This window comes from Eublepharis macularius, chromosome 4 (genome assembly GCF_028583425.1).
Source record: "Eublepharis macularius isolate TG4126 chromosome 4, MPM_Emac_v1.0, whole genome shotgun sequence".
NCBI lineage: Eukaryota > Metazoa > Chordata > Lepidosauria > Squamata > Eublepharidae > Eublepharis > Eublepharis macularius.
Genome location: NC_072793.1, coordinates 113,989,518 through 114,013,051, shown reverse-complemented (window position 1 = coordinate 114,013,051; position 23,534 = coordinate 113,989,518). Strand labels below are relative to the sequence as shown.

Sequence of the window (23,534 nt, the reverse complement as noted above, 5' to 3'; positions counted from 1 at the left end):
CAGTTTGGAAGCCAGTGAAGATGGGCCAAGACTGGAGTGATATGGTCTCTATGACCCACCCCAGTCCTTACTGCAGCATTCTTTACCAACTGAAATTTCTGAACACGTCTCAAGGCAACAATTTCGGAAAAAACAAGGGTCCTCATTCTAGCTTGTACCCCCTAATCCCCTCTTGATTTTGCATGGTTGCTGAAGGATTTCTGCTACCTGCTTTTGTGCTCTGGACCTGCCCACCAGGATTGATGCCAGCCCAGGATCTTTGTCTCTGGACCATGAGACTTTGGAACTTCTGTCTAGAAGACTGAAAGTTAGTTTAAATGTGTTAGTTTGGTTATCCAGCTTTTGTTATTTTCTCTTCTGCCTGCACATTTTTATCTCCGTACCCTTTGGTACTTCTATTAATAAACTCCTTTGAGTGTATCCTTGTGAGTTCTTTGGGAGTTTGAAAGCTTCAATCTTAACCCTGAAGGGCTGACTTCTTGGATAAGACCTGGTAGGGCTAGGAATGTCTCTCAGTTCTATAGCTGAGGGTTTAGTCACAGAGGCTGGTGGTCATGAATTGTTATCCTGGAAGTGAGGATTGACTGGAACCATGCAATTCCTGAATTGTTTGGCAAAGCTTTAGGAAGCTTACCAAAGTGAGCATCATAAAACTTATGAAAAATACTTTAAAAATATATTCTCTGGTAGTTCTCACCAGTCCTTTATTTTCTTGATCTTTGTAACTTACGGTGAGGCCGGAAAATTTCTTAATCAGGCTAAAAGGATTGGGAACATAAAGTCTAGAGTGAGAACTAACATGAAACTCCTTTGAGATATACCCCCAGCTGTTGGATTTAGAAATTCTCAGGGTTTGGTCAAATAACAGGGATTGCATGACTCCTTTTCCCCAGGACTCCACAAATCACTAGAGTATTAGGATTGGACCTACCAAGTCTTCTGTTTGATCTTCACTGCAAACTCCATTCCACATTACTTGTGACCATGTGGTTCCCACAATACTTAATACAGCTTTTTTGCTGGTCAAAATCGGCCACCCTCTTTCATCAGCTAAAGAACTGGAAAGATCCAGTTCATAAATGGCATTCTTATTTTCTTAGCTCTATCTGGGCTATTATTTCTGTCCATGACATGGATAAAAAAATTAACTAAAAGCGCTTTCTGTTCATGTGCAGAATATTAATTTTACAGTACCTGTCAGAACCCCCTGATCTAAGTCTTTCACACCTCTATATTATTATTTATTTTTACCATAGAACAAGTACCTCAGGCTGGAGGATTGTTGTGAACCACTTCACTATCCACACCCTCAACTTTAGGAATGTGAGAGAAAGTAGATTATATTTATTTTTCTTGATATAGTCACAGGATTCCTTAATCCTTAACCAGTCACAGGATTCCTTAATCCTTAACAGCAGATGTTAATTAGGACCCCCTTTCCCTGTATCGTTCCATGAGTATAAGTGTTGTTCAGAACACAGGAGACAAGGGTAACAAACACTTAAAATTATTAATTTGGTTAGTGTGACCTTTAATGTCTTCCTGCCCTAGCATATTAGATGACACAAGTTGTCAAGCAACTGACTATGCTTAGACTGTTACTTGGCCTATTAAATATGTGTTCAGGGCGGCTCTTTGGTCTATTTAGAATCAAAGACAGCCTTTTCCTCTGGGAAAGTGGAGTCAGGATGACACTGCAAGTACCCAGATAGCTAACAGGGAGATGGAACTAGCCACAGGTATTTTTCACAAGAACCTCAAGGATAGAGACCAGAAAATAAATTTTAGTTATAACATTAATGACAAATGCTACCTTTGACCAAAATGTGGTATTATTTTACCACAAATACCTTGATTATGCAGCGGGACAGACGTTCACAACAATTCAAATTACCATTCATTGTCATACTTGTTGAACCAACATGGTTTAGGATAGTCTGTTTATTCCTACAAATGTATGTCATAATGTTATTGATCTCAATACCAGCACCTATGTATGACATGAAAATGACCTTTTCCTTATAACAGATAGAGCCTTTTCCCTTTTGCTTTGAGATTAAGATGTTCTAAATTGAAATGGTACTCCCACTGGGAGCACAAACAATGCTTAAAAACTTGATAATTCTCTGAGAAATACCCCCCTCCCAGGGTTGTTAGGAATATCTCAAAAGATGGTTATTTAACCTCATGACAACTGATGTGGGGTTGATTACCTATTTCTTCAACTCACAGGCCTTTTACTTCCATTTTTTTCAGCTGTGTTGGGGGGATTCTGGGGGCAAGACAGCCACTAAAGATAATTTATACATTAATTGATTGGTTAATCTATCATAGAATGTTAACTCTGTCATTATTTTTCTTTGTTTTGATAGCGCATTTCATTTCCTTTCATTCTCAACTCTTTCATTTCTAGAAAGGGAATAAAACTAATCTACTTTATTAAAATGTTAAGATTATTAAGAAAATGTATATAAAATGCTTTAAAAGTTGTATAAACGTATTGCTGCCTTATTGTTAACTCCAAAATAACTTGTAAGAAAAGAAAAATCATGAAATATTTCAGGATGGATCCTGAACTGGAATCTTTCTATTTCGACACTAGATATCTTCATTTTGAATTGACTATATCAGTAGAACGAATGGCAGTTATTTTGGGACAATTAACTTCCTCCTGTCTGTTGAATATTCTGAGGTCAAATTAGTCTAGCAGCTGATTCAGATGTCTCTTGTCCTTTAAAGTCAGTTGTGCAATGCCTAATGTGAAAGTAGGAGGAAACTGATCCACATGGCATAGAATTTTTTCCTTGGCAGAAATAAGTTTTATATCTAGCAGGAAGATATTTAGGAAAGATGCTCACACAGCACCTTTCATTTTAATGTATTTATTAAGATGCTGTTTCTCTATTAAAGACTGAGTACATTAGTAATATTTGCTTTCCTTCTATATGACTAACAAGCAGCTTCAGGATTAATTAGGTAGCATATTAATTACAAAGTATATTATTACTTCATTTGACTGAGGCATCCTTTGAACAAATTGAATCTTTTCTTGAGTGTATCTTGGGAAAATATTCCAGAAATAAAGATCCTTCCTGAAATATCATCCAGTTAGACTTGTATAAATAATATATTTCTGGTTTTATACCTTGAGGGTGTGGTTTTTTTTGGTGTGTGTGTGTGTGTGTGTGCAGGTTTTTTGCACTAAATTGTATGATGCAGGGATTCCACCTGAAGTGGTAACAGGCATCTTTTCGAATATTTCTTCCATCTATCGCTTCCATGAACAATTTCTCCTGCCTGAGCTCAAAACAAGGATTACAGATGAATGGTAGGTAAATGGAGAGTAACCATCTCTTTTAAGCATGCTCTAGCAGTTATAATGCCCAGTTCTGTAATAAGAGAGACATACTCTTAATTGCACACATTTGATTCTTTTCCAGCTTCAGTGTTTTTCATGGGTCTGAAACAATGGCATATCTGGTAGCTGAAGAGCCCCACCCTCAGCAGGACAGTTAAAGCCTTATGTTGCTCTGCTCTTTCTTTGAACAGAGTCTGGGACCAGTTACTACTGTGGGAGCACTGTCTTCCCTATTATCTTCAGTGCTGGGTACTCTTCTTTTAGGCTCACAAACATGGACTTTCCCCCTGACACTGAAATCTGTGGCGAAGCATTTTATTACCCATTGTTATGCACATGTTTGGATTTAAGCCATGGTTGTTTCAACAGAGGGACAGGTCTAATATGGTTTCCCTATTCCTAGCATAGCTGCCAATACAGTCCTGCAGCAGTGGGGCTTCCACATATTTCCTCGCATTTTCCCTGCTTCAGTCATCTGGCAATGGCCATCCCCCTCCCTTGGACCTCTATGGCTTTTAAAATTTTGTTTTAAAAATTGACAATTGAATATTGTTATGTAATAATAGCTGTACTTATATGCTCTTCTACTGAGATCTTCCCCAAATTTCACAGCAAAGCAGGTTTGAGAAAGATCACAGAAAAGTTGAAGGAAACTTTGAGAGGTGCATGAATGTTGCTGTGGGCATGCAGGAAAACAGTGCGCTTCCCAACAGTGTTGAACCTGAGGCAGATATCCCATGTGGAAAATGGTCCATGGTTATGACCTAGAACTGGGCTTGGACATAGAAGAAACATGTGAAAGAGTAATCATAACGAGAACTAATACACTGATATGCATCTGCTTAGATAGCACTAGTCTGCAATCACATGCAGTTTTGTTGCTCAGAATAATCAACATGATTTGTGCAAAGAAAAATACTGGTGGGTGAGAGGTGATGAGATAGACACTATATAAGCATTGGTCAAAGATCCTCTCCAAAGGCTCTTAAGAAAACAGTTTTCACAGATTAAGATAACTTGTTTAAGGAAGTGCAAATGGGAATAAACAGACAGTGGAAAGGTGTAGGTGTCTGCCTATACATCTCCCACAGCAATGTTTATTACTCCTTCATAAGAGATGAACAAAGCAGTAGTCAAGATTGCAGATTACACCAAGGTGGAAATCCTATGTATGCTTAACTAGAAGCAGTGATGTGGGTTTTCCCATAAAAAATTCTGATTCAAATTTAAATAAATAATTTAAATAATATTAACAAGATTTAAATAATGTTAGCAAAAGAGGTCAAAAACGGTATTTACTCCAATGCAAGACTAGTTGTTTTTTCAGGTATGCTATAAAAAGGGGATCATCTTACATTCAAATACAAGTTATGTTCAGTAAAAGGGGGAGGGGTATATAACTTCCTTTACAGATGTCTTCTTGTATTCAGAGTCACTTTCCTATTGAGTAAATATGGTACACCATGTACAAAGAGGACCACGTACAAACACTGGCATTTCTCCATGATTCACATTCTACATTTAGCCTATATAACATGATTGATTTGGAGCACAACAGCCATGACAATGGTAGACTGGCTATATATATATTTTTCCCATGGAAAAATATGACATGGAAAATATTCCAGTTTGAAACATTTTCTGCCCTCACCTCTGCCTAAAAGTAAGCCCCATTGAACACAGTGTGACTTACTTCTGAGTAGACATGGAAATTAAGTTACAGGCATTTTAAATGTATCAACAATTGACACACACATATATATATCAAAAACTGTTTTCAAATTCTTCCTTAATTTGATGCAAGTGAGTAAGTAGAAGTGTTTCTAAATATGTCATATTAATTTTTTAAGCACATAAAAGACAACTATATCAGAATTAAGGTATGGAAATCTGGGTTTGTCCTTTGGTTTCTAATTAATATTTATTACCATATTTTTGCATTTTAAATTTATTTATTTATTGTTCTACAGGAATACAAATCCACGGCTAGGAGATATCCTTCAAAAACTTGCTCCATTTCTGAAGATGTATGGAGAATATGTAAAGAATTTTGACAGAGCAATGGACATGGTGAATACATGGATGCAGAGATCATCTCAATTTAAAGATGTTGTTCAAAATATTCAGGTACAAAGATTCTGAACTTTTTGCAGTTCTTAGCCATTTGACATTACACATGAAGAGAAAATGAAACCAGAAAATGATTCCACATTACTTGTCTTTATTAAAAATATTACTGTGAAGCGTAAAGTGGGTGGTAACAAATGTTCTAACTGCGCAGTCCTAAACAGAGTTACTTCAGTCTAAGCCAATTGATTTCACTGGGTGTAGACTGGCATAACTCTGCTTAGGATTGCACTGTGAAATACTTTTAAGTATTTATGTACTTTAAGTAATCAGGTTTAACTGTCATGATCTTTTTAAAGTTGATGAATCATGCTGTCTCTGAGATCGAATGCTCTTCTCACCCCCTTCTGCCCAGTATGACAGAGATGTGAATCACAACTAAATGCCATAATTTGGATTGTTATTAAACAGCTTAGTGGAATATGTTATTATCCAAACTTCAATTAAACAAAGCCAATTTTCATTTTACTTGATCAAGTATTCCACAGAATCTGAGGACCTTAAATCTGGGTTTAGCCCAAGATTTCATTGCAGTTTCTGTACTTTGGTAATAGATAATGAATTTCCAGAAGGAAAATATAATTTTTTCTGAACTTTGAACTTACTGTGAACAAATAGTTTCCTCATGGTTTATTGTTTATCTTTGAAATCCCATACAGGAATCTTAATTTTTGCGATGTAATTTGTTTACCAGGGGTACCAGTAATAACTGTTCACTGAAGTTGTAACAATACATGAAAAAAATGGATAATGAATCATGAGTGTTGATTAACTTGTTATACAGATTGCTTTGATGACAACTCTTTCAGCTAATTTTTGAAACTATCAGATGCACTTTGTTGCAGGATTGAATACTAGGGGGTGATTGTGGAAGAGTATTTTAGAATGTCGACATGAGACAATTAAAACTTGCATTAATTTAGTACAAAACGTTGGTGTGCATTATTTATTGTCAACTGAGTTTTTCTAAGTGTGTAACATATTGCTTGCTGAATTTTTCAAGAGTATTTGGTCCTCGATAATGAGGATATACCAGGGTTTCTGTTTAGGCATACTCATTGCATTGATTGATGTTTACTTATTTCAGTTGATTTATCATTCTTGTGCTTGAAAAGTTGTTTATACTTTTTATTGAGGTTATTTTCTAGTTACAAGAGTTATAAGAGGTGCTTATTCAAGTGTTGGAGCTGTTGAAGCATATAAAGTCAGGATTGAAATTGTGTCAATAATAATAAATCTGAAGTCTTTGCCTAAGGAGACTTCCTCCAGTTTAAGTTCCTCCAACTTGGTATTTTGACTCTAAAAAGCTCATACCCTGAAAATCTCATTGGTATCTAAGGTGCCACTGGACTCAAATCCTGCTGTTCTACTGCAGTCCAACATGGCTACCTACTGAAACTTCCTCCAATTTAAGCGGATATCCTCCAATGAAGGAAGGAGAATGATTTCAATTCTCCAGCCTAAGAGAAACTTCCTCCAACCTAAGGGACTCTTCTTCCAGTGGAGGAAAGAGGACAGCTTCAAACTACCAGTCTAAGGAGATTTTCTCCAATTTAAGTGGCCATTCCTTAATAATAGGATACATACCAGTTTAAATACAGTTCTATAAAATGTTCTGCTTGATTTTGCTCCTTATTTGTTGAACTTTTTTCATGCAGTGGCCTAATCAACTTCATATTATTTAAAATGTATTACTGAAGCATGTTGATCTCCTTGGATAACTTAGCTAAAATGTAATCTATTTTGCAGATTTAATAGCTGATGTTCACTTCATTAATAATTTGAATATATTTATATGACATTTATTTTGTTCACTTCATTAATAATTTGAATATATTTATATTTCATTTATTTATTTTTTTCACCTTTACAATGATATACAGAAACAAGAAATATGTGGAAATCTAACATTACAGCATCATATGCTAGAACCTGTACAAAGAATTCCTCGCTATGAGCTTCTCTTGAAGGATTATCTTAAAAAACTTCCTGAAGAGTCACCAGATAGGAAAGATGCTGAAAGTAAGTACAAGTTTCATTCTCATGGCAACTTAATTTTTAAATGGCATTCAGAAATGAAGAGGGTCTGTCCATAAAATGGGTCACAAATTTTAAAGCTTTTTAAAATACACTTTTCCCTTTCTCACAATTTGATATGAACCTATTTAGTTGCTCAGTATCATTCAATTCAGAATGTAATCCTGTGGATAGGGCTTTGTAATTGCTTTTAACTTACAGCAGCCAATGCATTTCTTTTACGTGTTCATGTCATGTGAAAACTGCCTTATATTGAATCAGACCCTTGGTCCATCAAAATCAGCACTGTCTAAGGCTGGCAGTGGCTCTCCAAAATCCCAGGCTGTGGTCTATCGCATCACTTACTGCAAGATCCTTTAACTGGAAATACTGGGGACTGAACCTGGGACCTTCTACATGCAAACAAATGCTTTACCATTGAGCCGTGGCCTTCCCCCAAATGTCATGTTCAATTGTAAGCACGGTTTTGTGCTCATGGAGTGAAACCCCTGCCACCAATTAGCTAAATTGGCATGATGTGCAGGACTTAGCCTGTGGTATTCCACAAGGTTTCATTTTTATCTTCTATGCTGTTTTAGCCCTTAGGAGAAACCATTTATAGTTTTGGAGTCATCAATATACTGACGACATCTAGCTCTTTATTTTTTTGTCTGAACTTCCGGACATTGCTATAGCTATCCTGTGCTAGTGTCTGGCTGCTGTGGTTAAATGGCAAAGGGTGAGCAAGTGAAATTGAATCCTGATAAGATGAAGTTGATACTGCTTGGGAAGGTTGAGGTCTTGCAGGGCATTGTGCTTCTGATGTTTAGCTCAGCCCTGGAAACTCAGTTAAGAGTTTGGGGCTATTACTTGTCCTGGCATTAATGCTGGTGAAGCAAGTTAATTCATCTGTAAAAAATGCTTTCTTCCATCTTCATGTAACCCTGAGGATGGCTTCTTACCTTGACCTGATCGATATAGCCATGTGGATCCATGCTCTAGCACCTCAAGGATAGACTATTGTAAACACACTCTACATGGGTGTGTCTGCAAAGACAACTAAGAAAATTTAACTGGCACAGAATTCCACAGGTCATTTACTATCAGGCGTTAAATAAACTTTGCATATTATACCTATCTGCAGTCAATGCATTGGTTACTGGGTTCACAAGGTGTTACAAAGCCCATCATGACCTAGGACCACTGACTACCTCTCTTAACATTCTCTGCTGAGCTTGAATCTGAGTAAAGGCTTCTGAAGTTACCCCTACAAAGGGGCAAGAACAACAGCTGCCCATTTGTGAGCATTCTTTGTTGTGGCTCCTACCTGATGGAATGGCCTGATTGTCTGATAAGGTCCGGAAGGTGCCTATTGTTCCTCAAAATGTGTAAAACTGAACTGTACAGGAGAGCAATTTTAATAAAGAGAATAAAGTTGTAGTTTTAAGTGCCTGTGAAAATTTTTGACACTTTTTTCTTTTTTATATTTTATTATTTATTGATTGTATTATGCTTGTTTTATTGCTTTGTTTTATAATCCTGTAATCTACCTTGAGTCTCAGTAAGAGGTGGATGATGAAGTAAATAAAATAAATGTTCACTGTCACTGACACTTCAGCTGGAAGGAGCAAAGCTGTCAATGTTTACTATTCAATTGCTAGAAGGAAAAGTTCCAGTGATTCTAGTACTGGCTCCATTTATTATTTTTACAGGATTGAAAATTTTTCATGTGCTAAAAATTAAGTGAAAATGCTGTATGAACATTTTTAGGCAAGTTCAAAGTGTCTCCCCAAACATGATATAGGCATGACAATTTCACAGATCTGATTTACATGGACTTTAAAATTGTGCTGGTTCCCTTTCAGTTCTTCATTCCTCACACCAAAGATGCAGACAGAGATAGAGAATGTTCAGGAACATTTATGCCTTATGCTGATCAAGTAAAGAGAAGCAGTGGCTGGAGGTTCATTCTACAAAATGAGTGTGCCAATGATCCTCATTGAAATGCACATTCAGAAAAAAGCACACAGGGTGAAAGGGAATGTTTCAAAAATGGTGACACTGTAAGAGGAGTGAGGTTGCACATTGAGCAGCCCCCTCTAAAATTAAGGAATAGAAATTCCTCTGTCTGTAAGCATGAATAGGAATTCATAAACATGCATATAGGCAGTGGTGTAGCGTGGGTTAGGGGCACAGGGGCAGGAGGTGGTGTCCCTGCCCCTGTGCGTATGCGCAAAGTGTGCGCGTGCTCTGGGCCCTGCGCAATGACATCACTTTCATGATGTCATCACACAGGGATGCGCTCCCACCACTCCCCAGAGTGCTCCCGCGGTATGAACAGCTCACCTCACCACCCGTTACCTCTTCGCCGCAGCTGCCCATGCCACTGCAGGGCGCCGAGCTGATGGTGGTGGCACGGGTGGCAGCAGTGAAGAGGTAAGGGGTGGAGAAGGCAAGTGGCCTGAACCACGGGAGCAGGGAGGGCCAGGGAGATGAGCAGGAAGGCAGGCTGCCTGCCGCTCCACCTTGGCGCCCAGCTCACTGGGCGCTGAGCTAGCGGTGGCAGCAAGGGCGGCTGCGGTGAAGGGATGGGGAGGCGGGCCACAGGGGCTTGCCCCTGCCCCCCAGAGAGCTCCCACAGTTTGGGACGCTCACTTCACCACCCCTTACCACTTCATCACAGCTGCCTGCGCCACCGCTGGGCCCTGAGATGATGGCGGTGGCACGGGCGGCTGTGGCTGAGGCAAAGAGGTAAGGGGTAGGGGAGGCAAGCGGCCCAAACCACGGGAGCGCACTGAGAGGGGCAGGGGGCAAGCTGCCTGCCATGCCGCCAGGGCATCTGGCTTGCTGGGCACTGAGCTGGCAGCAACAGCAGCGGTGGCTCCCATGAAGGAGCAGGGAGGCAGGCCAGGAGTGCTCCCAGGGTGGGGCCATGGATGTGGTGCCCCCTCAGAATTTTGCACCCGGGGCGGCTGCTGCCCTTGCCCTCCCCACACTACGCCACTGCATATAAGGCCTAATCTGAGGTGTCTACTCTGTTGCACTTAGCTATCTACTGAATCTTGATAGCTGAATCTGTTTCAACTTTATTTTCCTTGACCTTTTTGCCCAGTATGCACTACTTATCTGAATCTTGTTATTTGTGCAATATTAAACAGAATACTCTTACATGCGTGCTTGATCCTGACAAACACAGGAATGTTGTGCAGAGGTAGTGTGCTTACAAATGTGGTATTTGTGTGTAGCAGCATTTTGGGGGTCAAGTTGTATAATTCACAGACTTAAAAACTGTGCTATTAAATGATAATAATTTTAAGAATGTATAACTGCTGCCATCTCTTTACTGCAGAATCCCTGGAACTCATTTCTACAGCAGCAAACCATTCAAATGCAGCCATCCGAAAGATGGTGAGTAGAAAATGTGCAACAGAATCTGAGCCATTAAATGAGATCCTTATTTGAAGCAATGGTCTCTCATTACTATATAGTGCCTTGAGGATGGTTTTCATCAGGGCTCGTTTCGAGGGGGAACTCACCAGAACGGTGGTAGTTCCCCCAACTCAGGTGGCCCTGCCCACCTGAGTTTCAAACATTTTGGGCTGTTTAGGCCTCGATTGGGGCCAAAACGGCCACAATTGGGGCCAAAACAGCCTGGATCAGGTCAGTGCCAGGCAGGGGATGCTGGCACTGACCCGATCCTGGCTGTTTCAGCCCTGATAAGGGCCAAAACGGGTCAAAAATGGCCATTTTTGGCTATTTTGGGCCCATTTCAGGGCCATTTCCCTGAACGGCCCAGATCAGGGCTGAAACGGCCAGGATCAGGTTGGTGCTGGGCAGGGGGAGCGTACCCCAACTGGCACAGACCCGGTCCCAACCATTTCGGCCCTGATCCAGGCTGAAAAAGGCCCAAAATGGCCATTGTCAGTCATTTTCGGTCGTTTTGTCCTGAATTGGGCCCATTTCGGCCTGGATTGGGGTCAAAGGGGCCTGGATTTGGACGGTGCTGGGCAGTGGAAGTGTCCCCCACCCAGCACCATCCCAGTCCTGGCCTTTGAGGCCCCAATTTGGGCTCAAATGGGCCCAAAATGGCATTTTTGGCTCTTTGGGGCCCGGATCTGGTCCAAAACAGCCTTGACCGGGTCAGTCTTGGGCAGGGGAGGGTTCTCCCACTCGGCTCCAACCAGATTCAGTCCTTTTTGGCCCCGATCCTGGCCCAAATGGCCCCAAATGGCTACTTTTGGCTTGGTTTGGTGCCTGGTGGGGGACTCCTGCCCTGCCCGGCACCAACCCAATCTGGGCCGTTTTGGGCCTGATCCAGGCCAAAAGTGCCCAAAATGGCCATTTTGAGCCATTTTGGTCCTTTTGGCCTTGATTGGGCGCAAAACAGCCCTGATCAGGCCACTGCCAGGTGGGGGAACACTCCTCCATCTGGCAGCAGCTGAATCCTGGCTATTTGGGTGTGGCATATGTTAATGAGTTCTGCTAATGAGTTTCTACAGTTCTTTTTCTACGAAATGACCCCTGGTTTTCATACTGAACTAAATTTTCAGACATAGATAAAACTGAACTGTGTGTATGTTTGTGTACACACACTTCAGCTTTATCTGAAAGTTTAGTTTAGGACGCTATTTTTCTTGTTTTTCTTACCGTTTGCCAGTTCTTGAAGTTCTTCTTTTGGTTTGATAAGCATTTTTATGCATTTCTATACCTGTAAGAATGTTAGCAAATTTAAAATTTCTTGCCGTTGTTCTTGCAAATTCAGTTGGGTCAGTTCATACAGTTAGTCCAGTGAAGTAGGTCAAACAGCATAGGAGTGTGCTGGTGCTTTAAGTGAGCCTTTGCTTGCCTGCCTCTTACCTTGTGCACCTACACACACTGGTGCTGCAGCACCCACCAATTCCCCTTCACAAGCTGCCAGACAACCACACCTAGACCACCCAATGTGGAAGCATTGTGTACCACACTAATAATACACTTGGGATTCTAAATTCAGGATCACACATTATGCATGAAGGCAGCTGGGCACATTTATGAGGTGAGACTCCATTTCTTTCTGTATGTAGGCTCTTAAAGTCAGGTGAAATGACTAAATTTGTTCTATAGTAAAGGGTTTGTAGTGCCCCGGAATGTGAGCTCTGTGTGTGCGTGTGCGTGTGCGTGTGCATGTGTAATTAAGGAGGCATCTACAAGGTGTTTTGTTCATAACTTCAAAGACAGTAATAAGTTTTTTTAGATATTATGTTTGATCACTATGCTTATCAGGGGAGTAAATTCCGTTAAGAAATAAATCATGCTTCCATGGTATGCGAACTCAGTTTGTGAAATTTCTTGAACATTGATCAGCAGAGAGAACCTCAAGAAATTCAGGAAACAGCTTTTTGAGCAAGAATTATTAAAAGCGGTGATATTTGGTTTTCTGAGTTAGATCCAGAAGACAGATTCAGAAAGGAATGTAGCTGTTAGGCCAGGGGTGTCCAGTGTGGTGTCTATGAGTGCCATGGTGCCTGTAAACACTTTTTAGGTGCCCAGTAAGTGCTTTTAAGAAAAGTTTCTGAAACCCTATAAATATGAAAAGCTAATCTGAAAGAGAGCTTCTTTGGAGGGGCTCTTTGCCTGTGACCTTTGTATATTTGGGTAAGATACTTTTTTGGATTCGTGTAATTGCTTTCCTTTAATGATCTATGTAGTTACAATAGGGCCAAAATTCTAAATGCAGCTTTTCAGCAACTTGCACGCAGAAACAAAGAAACCTATTATAATATCCAGTGCAAAGAAATAAAAGACAACAACAAAAAAGGAACAACAAGAGATCTGTTCCAAAAGATCCAAGAAATCAAAGGGAAATTCAAGCCATGGCTTGGCATGCTGAAAGATCAACGGAGAAATACAGTATCTGATCATGATAAAATAAAGGAAAGACTGAAACAATGCACCGAAGAATTATACAAAAGAGATGGAAGGATGACAGATACTTTCGACGAAGAATCTTTTGGTGAAGAACCAGAAATCCTAGAAAGTGAAGTAAAAGCACTCAAAGCAATTGGGAGAAGCAAAGCACATAGAGTAGATGGCATATCAATAGAGCTATTTCTGGCTACAGAAACGGAGTCCATCAGAATCTGTCAACAAATATGGAAAACAAAACAATGGCCCTCAGGCTGGAAACAGACTACATTCCAATTCCAAAAAAAGGAAATGCTAAAGAGTGCAGCAACTATCGGACTATCATGTTAATTTCCCATGCAAGTAAAGTGATGTTCAAAATTCTACAGCAAAGACCTCTTAGCATATATGGAATGAGAAATGCTGGATGTTCAAACTGGATTCAGAAAAGGAAGAGGTGCCAGAGATCACATTGCAAATTTAAAATGGCTAATGGAACATACCAGGGAATTTCAGAAGAAAATTGGCCTATGTTTTATAGATAACAGAAAAGCTTTTGACTGTGTGGATCATGAAAAGCTATGGAGAGTGTTAAAAGAAATTGGGGTGCCACAACATCTGTTGTGATGCGCAACCTTTACCCTGGACAAGAGGCTACTGTCAGGACAGAATATGGGGAAACAGAATGGTTTCCAATTGACAAGGGTGTCAGACAAGGATGTATATTATCTCCCTACCTGTTCACAGAATCACAGAGTTGGGAGGGGCCATACAGACTTTCTAGTCCAACCCCCTGCCCAATGCAGGATGAGCCTAAAGCATCCCTGACAAATACTCATCCAGCCTCTTCTTGAAAACTGCCAGTGAAGGGGAGCTTACCACCTCCCTAGGCAGCTGATTCCACCTTTCAACTACTCTGACTGTGAAAAAGTTTTTCCTAATACCCAGCCGGTACCTTTCTGCATGTAATTTAAGCCCATTGCTTCAAGTCCTATCCTCTGCTGCCAACTAGAATATCTCCTTGCCCTCCTCCAAATGACAGCCTTTCAAACATTTAAAGAGAGCAATCATGTCTCCCCTCAATCTCCTCTTCTCCAAACTAAACATTTCCAAGGCCCTCAGCCTTTCCTCGTAGGGCTCAGTCTCCAGACCCTTGATCATTCTCGTCTCTCTCTTCTGCATTCTCTTGATTTTGTCCACATCCTTTTTGAAGTGAGGCTTCCAGAACTGCACACAGTACTCCAGGTGCGGCCTGACCAAGGCAGTATATAGAGTGACTATGACCTCCTGCGATTTTGATGCAATGGTCCTTTAGATACAACCCAAGACTTTGCCCTTTTTGCCACCGCATCACACTGACTGCCGACACCACCATCTCAGCCAACAATTCACCTCGAGTATGGTCTGCTCTCTTTGCAGTCCTCTTCCTTTGACAGGAAGGATAGAAGAGAATACTACCTGTGCCCCCACTGTCTTCAACTGCCTTCCAAGAGCTTCATAGTCCTCTTTAATTTTTGCAATGGTATTCGCGGCCATGTCATTTGTTCCCATGTGCACCAGCGCAAACCGGTACTGATCAGTTGGTCTGATCAGTTTCGGCAGTCGGTCTGTAATATCCTGAATTCTGGCTCCCGGCAAACAACACGTCTCTCAGGGTAGGGGATCTGGCCTGGACACATGACGTTCCATACCCCTGAGCAGAGAGTCCCCAATGACCACCACCTTCCATTTTCTTCCACTTCCGTGTGGTCCTATACCCTCTTCACTCCCTCCTCCAAGTTTTTGTGGTTCTTCTTCCACTCTTGTCTTCATCACCATCTCAAGCACCTCAAAATTATTCTTGAGCTCCAGTGGACCACAGCGTTGCCTTAGTCCATGTCTTCCAGTTTGCATTGCAGAACTGAGAGGAGGCTCAGAAGGGAGATCGACTCTTCCTTCTTCTCTTGGACTTATTTCTTCATGCTTGTGCAAAGCCCCTAGGCTCTTCTCAATAAAATCCTCCCCTCCCTTGATTTCCTGAATGGTGATGATCCTCTCCTCCAGGCTCTGAATCTTCTCCAAAAGCCTGACCAGCTTACAGTTCTGACAAGTGAAGTCTGTCTTCTCCTCCGGGAGGAAAACAAACATGGCACACTCCATGCAGGTGACTGGAAAGGGGCCTTCTGTCGACATCATTGCCTTCCAAGTATATTCCAAGCATACTCTTCTAGCTGCAGGTCCCTTTCCTTCTCAGAGCCCAGGTGGCTGTGATGTGCCTCTGGTGAGGAGGAGCCTAATTCAATTCAAGTCTCAGTCAGTAGAGGGTTTGGCCAGCAGTTAGCCCCAGGCAAAACAGACACTCTCCAATTAGTAACAATCTCCCTCTTCAATCAGCTCCAGCTCAGGCAAAAAAGACAAACAGAAACACTTACTCCAACTGGCACCACTTTACAGCAGGCTCTACACACTCAAACAGCCCCAAACACTGTCCTCCCACACAGTAACCTCAGCAAATTCCCCCAGCAGTTAAGGCAACAGAAAAAGACTCACCACTCTAGCAGCTCCTTTTCCTGCTCCTGTTCAACCTCTATGCAGAGTATATCATAAAGAAAGCTGGATTAGATCTAGGAAAAAGGTGGAGTGAAAACTGGTAGAAGGAACTTTAACAATTTGAGATATGCAGATGTCACCATGTTACTGGCAGAAAATAGTGAAGACTTGAAACGACTACTGATGAAGATTAAAGCGCCAAAGCAGGATTACAACTGAACATCAAGAAGACAAAAATAATTACCGAGGAATTACACAATTTAAAATTTGACCATGAGGAAATTGAAATTGTTCAAGATTTTCTATTCCTTGGCTCAATCATCAACCAACAGGGAGACTACAATGAAGAGACTTGAAAGAGCAGCTGTGAGGGAGCTAGATAAGATCCTTAAAGATAAAGATGTCTCTTTGGGAACCAAGATCAAGATAATCCAAACTGTGGTATTCCCCATTACTATGTATAGATGTGAAAGTTGGACCGTGAAAAAAGCTGACAAGAAGAACATTGTTTCATTTGAAATGTGGTGCTGGAGGAGAGTTTTGCGGATACCATGGACAGCCAAAAAGACAAATAAGTGGGTACAAGATCAAATCAAGCCTGAATTCTCCCTAGAAGCTAAAATGAGAAAACTAAGGCCACTTAGTTTGGTCACCAAAACTATTTTGGTCACATCATGGGAGGACAAGATTCTCTGGAAAAGTTAATAATGCTACGAAAACTGGAATGCAGTAGGAAAAGAGGAAGACCTAAAATGAGACGGCTTGACTCAATAAAAGAAGCTATGTCCTCCAGTTTGCAGGATCTGAGCAAGTCTGTTAATGATAGGACATTTTGGAAGTCTTTCCTTCATAGGGTCGCCATTAGGGATGTGCGTTTCGGCTTTCTGAATGCCGAAAGAAAGCCGAAACAAAAGTGTTTCGGCTTCTTTCGGGTTAGCCGAAACGTTTCAGAGAAAGCCGAAACGTTTCGGCTTAGCCGAAAGAAAAAAAGCCGAAACGTTTCGGCTTCTTTTGGCTTTCTTTCGGCTTTTCAATGGGGAAATGCCTCCGTCTTCCCGGACGTCTGGGGGAGGCATTTTCCCACCGAATCAGCCCAAAATTGGTGGGGACCTTCCTCTAACCCCTCTCTAAAACCCCCCCAAGTTTCAGACCAATTGGACTTTGGGGGCCATGTTATGGCCCCCCCAAAGCAGGTCCCCCTATCCTCCCATAAGAAAGCGAAGGAGCAGCATATTGTTAGCATGCTGCTGCTCATCTTCTTCATTATTTCCTATGGGGAAAAAATGAAGAAGCAGGCTTCCTTTGCCAGGGGTGGCATTTTGCATGCAAAATGCCCCCTTACCCTCAGGGGCCCTTCTCCCACCCTTCCTCCCACCCCCCACCAAGGCTCAGACTGCTCCCACTTGGGGGGGGGCATTTCATGGCCTCCCCAAGTAGGTGCTCTGCTCTCATCTCTACCACTGACAGCTGGGGGAGGCTTGTCTTGCCAGGGGTGGCATTTTGCATGCAAAATGCCCCCTTACCCTCAGGGGCCCTTCTCCCACCCTTCCTCCCACCCCCCACCAAGGCTCAGACTGCTCCCACTTGGGGGGGCCATTTCATGGCCTCCCCAAGTAGGTGCTCTGCTCTAATCTCTACCACTGACAGCTGGGGGAGGCTTGTCTTGCCAGGGGTGGCATTTTGCATGCAAAATGCCCCCCAACCCTCTGGGGCCCTTCTCCCACCCTTCCTCCCACCCCCCACCAAGGCTCAGACTGCTCCCACTTGGGGGGGGGGGGCATTTCATGGCCTCCCCAAGTAGGTGCTCTCAGCCCCTAAAGTCCACCCCTTACAGCCCCACACAAACCCAATTCCCCCCCAGCTGCCACACACAGACCCAAATCCCCACATTAGCCCCTCACAGACCCAAATCCACCCCCACCTGCCCCTGTGAAAGAGCACCTGAACCACAGACACCCTCCCTCAGATTCCCCCACCACCTACAGAGATGGCTGGCCAGCCAGCCCCATTGTTCCCTATGATGGGAACCAACTGCACAACAAAGAATAAAACACGAACAACACAAAATAAAGTTTTTTAAAAATTATTTTCTCCCTTTCAAAGTACAAGTAGGCAAAGCATTATGACACATTACACCAGCAGTCCCCCACACAGAAAAATCAACACAACTCACTTAACATCAGAGAATCACAAAACACGATTCCTGTCAAAAACACTTTATTTCTTGAACAGCTTTAGGTTACACAGCAGGGGGGCACACCAAAGGGCATGGCAGCAGTATCTTACACAAAAATAACACAACTCACTTAACATCAGAGAATCACAAAAGCACAATTCCTGTCAAACACACTTTATTTCTTGAACAGCTTTAGGATACACAGCAGGGGAGGACACCAAAGGGCATGATAGAAGTGTACTACACAAAATAATACAACCCACTTCACCATTTTTGACAGCAGTTGTGTTTGTGTGATTCTCTGATGTGAAGTGAATTGTGTTATTTTTATGTAGTACACTGCTTTCATGCCCTGTTGTGCCTTCCTACTGTGTAACCTAAAGCAGTTAAGGAAATAAAGTGCTTTTGACAGCAATATTTTGGGGTGATTCTCTGATGTTAAGTGAGTTGTGTTATTTTTGTGTAAGATACTGCTGCCATGCAAAATGCCACCCCTGGCAAGACAAGCCTCCCCCAGCTGTCAGTGGTAGAGAAAAGAGCACCTACTTGGGGAGGCCATGAAATGCCCCCCCCAAGTGGGAGCAGTCTGAGCCTTGGTGGGGGGTGGGAGGAAGGGTGGGAGAAGGGCCCCAGAGGGTTGGGGGGCATTTTGCATGCAAAATGCCACCCCTGGCAAGACAAGCCTCCCCCAGCTGTCAGTGGTAGAGATTAGAGCAGAGCACCTACTTGGGGAGGCCATGAAATGGCCCCCCCAAGTGGGAGCAGTCTGAGCCTTGGTGGGGGGTGGGAGGAAGGGTGGGAGAAGGGCCCCTGAGGGTAAGGGGGCATTTTGCATGCAAAATGCCACCCCTGGCAAAGGAAGCCTGCTTCTTCATTTTTCCCCATAGGAAATAATGAAGAAGATGAGCAGCAGCATGCTAACTTTATGCTGCTCCTTCGCTTTCTTATGGGAGGATAGGGGGACCTGCTTTGGGGGGCCATAACATGGCCCCCCAAAGTCCAATCGGTCTGAAACTTGGGGGGGTTTAGAGAGGGGTTAGAGGAAGGTCCCCACCAATTTTGGGCTGATTCGGTGGGAAAATGCCTCCCCCAGACGTCCGGGAAGACGGAGGCATTTTCCCATTGAAAAAGCCGAAAGCCGAAACAAAGCCGAAAGCCGAAACGGCTGGCCGTTTCGGCTTTCGGCTTATTCGAAAGAGATTCTTCTTTCGGCTTTCGGCTTTAGCCGAAATTTTTTGGCTTGCACACCCCTAGTCGCCATAGGTCGGAGGCGACATATCACACACACAGTTAGAATGTATTGTATGATTTTCTGTTGATTGAATTGTTATTAAGAATACTAAGTAGGCAAGTTATAATAATAAAAGAATAAAAAGGAAGCAGAGACTCCATAATTAGATTACTTGTGTACAATACCTGGTTGTCAGGTCTATGGATGACAGGCTATGGCAGATAGATCCCTGTACCCTCACAGCAAGCACTCCATGGTCTTGGTTGAAAAGGCTTTATTCAAGGAATCAAATCATGGTCATAGATATGTCCACAGGTTGATCAGAAGGTTGACAGGAATAACAAAATCTGTAAACTATGGCTCATATAGGTTCCAAGTACTCATCCCCTTCCTACCAGGAAAACATAACTTTTGGTGCGAATCAGTCCTGAGAACTCCCTAATTAGTCTACATGCTTTGTCTAGACAGGAGAGAGGCAACAGATTGAAAATGAAACACAGTATTCTTCTTCCCCCTGAGAACTAGCAGGTTTGCAAGGTCAAAGACACTGAGCTTCAAAGCACAAGAGAATAAGGCACTCTGGAAATTATTTGATACTAGCTTGATACCCGTGCTTTGCTACGGTATTTAACTACTTTAAATCCAGTTATAATACTTATACTTATGGGTATATAACATTTTTTAGTTTGTGGGTTTTTTAAAGTTGCTTTTGTAGTATAATAGCATAGTACCCAAGCTTCAAAAGGTGTTTGAATAAAGTGAAGCGTGTTGATGCCGAAAACTGATGAAGTGAATCTTGAAATGTAACATCTATTGAAAAGATTTTAAAAGGAAAAGATTGTAGTGCAATAAATAAAGTGAAAAATACATACAAACGGTTTTCTACCGAAGGATCTCTTTGTAGAACACATTGGTGGTTTTCCCCTCAGGGGCTAGGATCACCAGACTGCTGTGTGAGCCCACTCTGGAGCAGGCCCCATAGAAGTGCCGATATGAGAAGCAGTCCTCCCTCAAGTCAATTCCTGCCACCTTCAGTGTTTGCAACCTGGGACTTGCTGATCGTCATAGGGCTAGGATCACCAGGCTGCTGGGTGAGCTCACTCTGAAGCAGGCCACATAGAACTGCCAATGTGAGAAGTAGTCCTCCCTCAAGACAATTCCTGCCACCTTCAGTGTCTGCCCCTGGGACCTGTTAATCGTCATAGCAAAGCACGCCTTAAGGGGGAACTGCGGTCTCTTGAATTCGAAGGAGTTCTCTGATGGTATGAGTGGTATGTGTGGTATGAACACCAACTCCACCCCCCCCCCCCAGCACTGCCAGTGAAAAATATGGCCTCAATGATGTTCCTGTGGTGGGCTTTCACTTGTAGTCTGGTGCCATTACAGAGTTTGGGTGGGCTGAGGTTCTGGAGCAGCATCACTGGAGCCCCCACTTTGAGGAGAAGCTTGTGGGCTGGGAAGCCAGGAGGAGTGAGCATGTTGAGGAGGTGGACTGCATCACTGAGTCCACAGATCTGTATTCCATTTCTGCCCCTTTGAGGGAGTTGTATTTCATTAATGATGGCAGCCTTGTTGTTCTTGGGGTCAGAATGGTACGCTTGCACAGCCAGTCCATGGACTTCTCTGTGATAGTGGCAATATCAGAGTATATCATGGCTGCTAGGTCTGCTAGGGTCATCACTACTGTGCCCAGGCCTGCAGGGATGGTCACCTTCCCCTTGGACTTGGGGTACTCTCCATCCCCTATTTTTAGTAGGAGTTCAGAGAATTCCCCAGCGGACACCTTGCCTCTTAAGAGGACCCTCATGTTCTTTCTTAGTGAGAGTTTCTTGATGAGGGGCCACAGATTATCATGCCTTGACACACACAGTAACCTCATTAGCTCAAGTTCCCCTTGGGACTACTGGCAGAGTCTGCCAGAAGTCTGCAGCCAGCAGCATGGTGACTCCCCCCATCACTCTCTTGTTGCCCCTGGCATTTTTGAGGGTTATGCTCAGTGCCTCAAAACACCCCTTGTGCACCACGGTGCTCTCATCCCAAACAATGAGCTTACAGTTCCACAGCACTTGGGCCTTGTTGCTTTGTTTTGAGATGCTGAACAGGGGTGTTTCTGCACGGATGAGGTTAAGAGGCAGCTTGAAGGTAGCGAAGGATCATGTGCCATGCCTGAGTGAGCCTTGACCTTCCATGGAAGTGAGCGCTTCTTTACTCGTCTTCCAGGATTGTTTTGCTCATAGAGACACTGCCACTCTGTGCACCTCGGGTTGATCTTGCTGGTACTTGGCCACTGCTGCTCAGTGCACCGCAGGAGTAGGATGTGCATATTTCTTTGCCATATTTCTTAAGTTGCTTTCTTCTTTTAGCATCGGTGTATCTTGCATGATGAGCTCTCATCCCAAACAATGAGCCCCAAGTGTTGCCCACCTTTATATGGCACATTTGGAGAGTGTATTCGTTTTTGATCCTGCTTGCAACCCCTTCTATGATAAAATCATTGTTTTCCAGCGTTTTATTGACGACCTCTTTATTATTCAGGAAGGTCCAGAACTTGTAAATGATTTTGATAACTGGCTAAATTCTGTGGACCAAAATATACAGTATTCATGGGAAGCCAGTAGATATTCAGTTAACTTCTTGGATGTGTCTGTATTTCGCACTAATGACAATTGTATAAGTGTCAAACCCTTTAAAAAAATCCACTAACCGTAACACCTATCTTGAGTATGGATCCTTTCATCCAAGAACTCTTAGAGGTAGTATCCCCTTTGGACAATTCTTGCGTCTTAAACGCAACTCCACAAATCCACAGGATTACCGGAGGGAGAGTCAAGTGTTGCACCAGTCCTTTCTCAATAGGGGTTATCCAGCCCAGATTTTGCGGCAGTCCCAAGCCAGAGCTGATAGTATAATGAGGGAGGGTCTGTTTAAGCAGAAAGACTGTGTGCCTGATTCAAGAATACGATGGGTGTTGGAGTTCACTCCCTTGTCTAATAATATCAAAAAGATTGTTTATAGGTACTTGCATATTGTACAGGATCTGCCTGGCTGTGAGAAACCCCCCATTATTGGATTCAGGAAAACACGCAGTTTAAAGGACTTGCTAGTGCACTCTGACCAACGAGTCGCCTTGGAGCATCCCCCTATCACAGTGGGACATTTTCCCTGTGGCAGGTGTAGAGTTTGTAGACTGTCCCTTTCAGGCAAGGAAGTCATTGTTAATGAGGGTAAAAACACCATAAAGTTACATTCATTCTCGACTTGCCAGACAAGGGCTGTGGTCTATTTGATCATATGCCCATGTAAGAAGCTATATGCGGGGAACACTACCCGCCTGGTCAAGGTACGTATCCTTGAACATATTTCGAGAATAAAGAACAGGGGAGAGGATGCCCCTTTAGTTGACCACTTTATAGAATGGAATCACAAGTAGTCTGACTTTAAATATACGATATATTGTCAAATATGTATAAATAAATATACACGGTTTTGCAGGTGGCTTCTGGAGGTACTGCTTCCAAGGTCTCTTTAACATTACAACAGTGGGAAGCTAAATGGATCCATTTATTGAAGAGTATGCATCCACTAGGGTTAAACCATGAATTAAATTTATCTTGTTTCTTATAGATATATTGTGTATCTTGCTGGTGTGTTTTGTAACCGCTATATTTTTGGTTTGGATTAATCAGTAATGTATTTTGGTCGTTGATCTGTATCATTTATGACTGTACATCTTGGAACTGTATAACTTTAAATGCGGTAAGGGTTTTCTCGGGGGTGGGTGGGTGGCTCCTCTAAGAGCCATTTAAATGTTGGCTTTCTGCGCTAATTATTTGTGCACAGCCAAGTATAGAGGGGTGCGTCGTATGCCGCCTGAGATTGCCTAAGTGGCAGTGTTGATGAGTTAATTTTTGATAAGTTGTGTATTAAGAAAAAAGAGTTACTCGTATTGTATTGAACCAATGCATTTTATTACAGCTTTGAAAATGCATGGGGAGGAGGTCTGATGACCCCTGATGCAGTCTGGAAACAAGTGTTTATAATAACCGGTTCCTTGTCGGGTCCTTAGTCCTTCAAGTTGTATCATCTCCTTGTTCCATCTGTCAAGAAAAATGAAAACAACAACTCAAATATCTACAATCAAATAGCAACTATTTTGCACATTTCAGCGTGGACTTTATTGGCAATCCCCTATTGAACTTTCAGCACTTTGCGGG

General features: G+C 42.5%; 1 protein-coding gene across 2 annotated transcripts in view; it reads left to right on the top strand.

Moving 5' to 3' along the window:
• The window catches only part of FGD3 (FYVE, RhoGEF and PH domain containing 3), a 167,474-nt gene that overhangs the window by 104,106 nt on the left and 39,834 nt on the right, over window positions 1-23,534 (top strand). For both annotated transcript variants that reach the window (XM_054978320.1, XM_054978321.1), the window contains exons 6-9: window positions 3,192-3,328; window positions 5,329-5,485; window positions 7,369-7,507; window positions 10,851-10,909. In XM_054978320.1, the coding sequence (XP_054834295.1) occupies window positions 3,192-3,328; window positions 5,329-5,485; window positions 7,369-7,507; window positions 10,851-10,909 (492 nt within the window). The remainder of the gene's footprint in view (window positions 1-3,191; window positions 3,329-5,328; window positions 5,486-7,368; window positions 7,508-10,850; window positions 10,910-23,534) is intronic.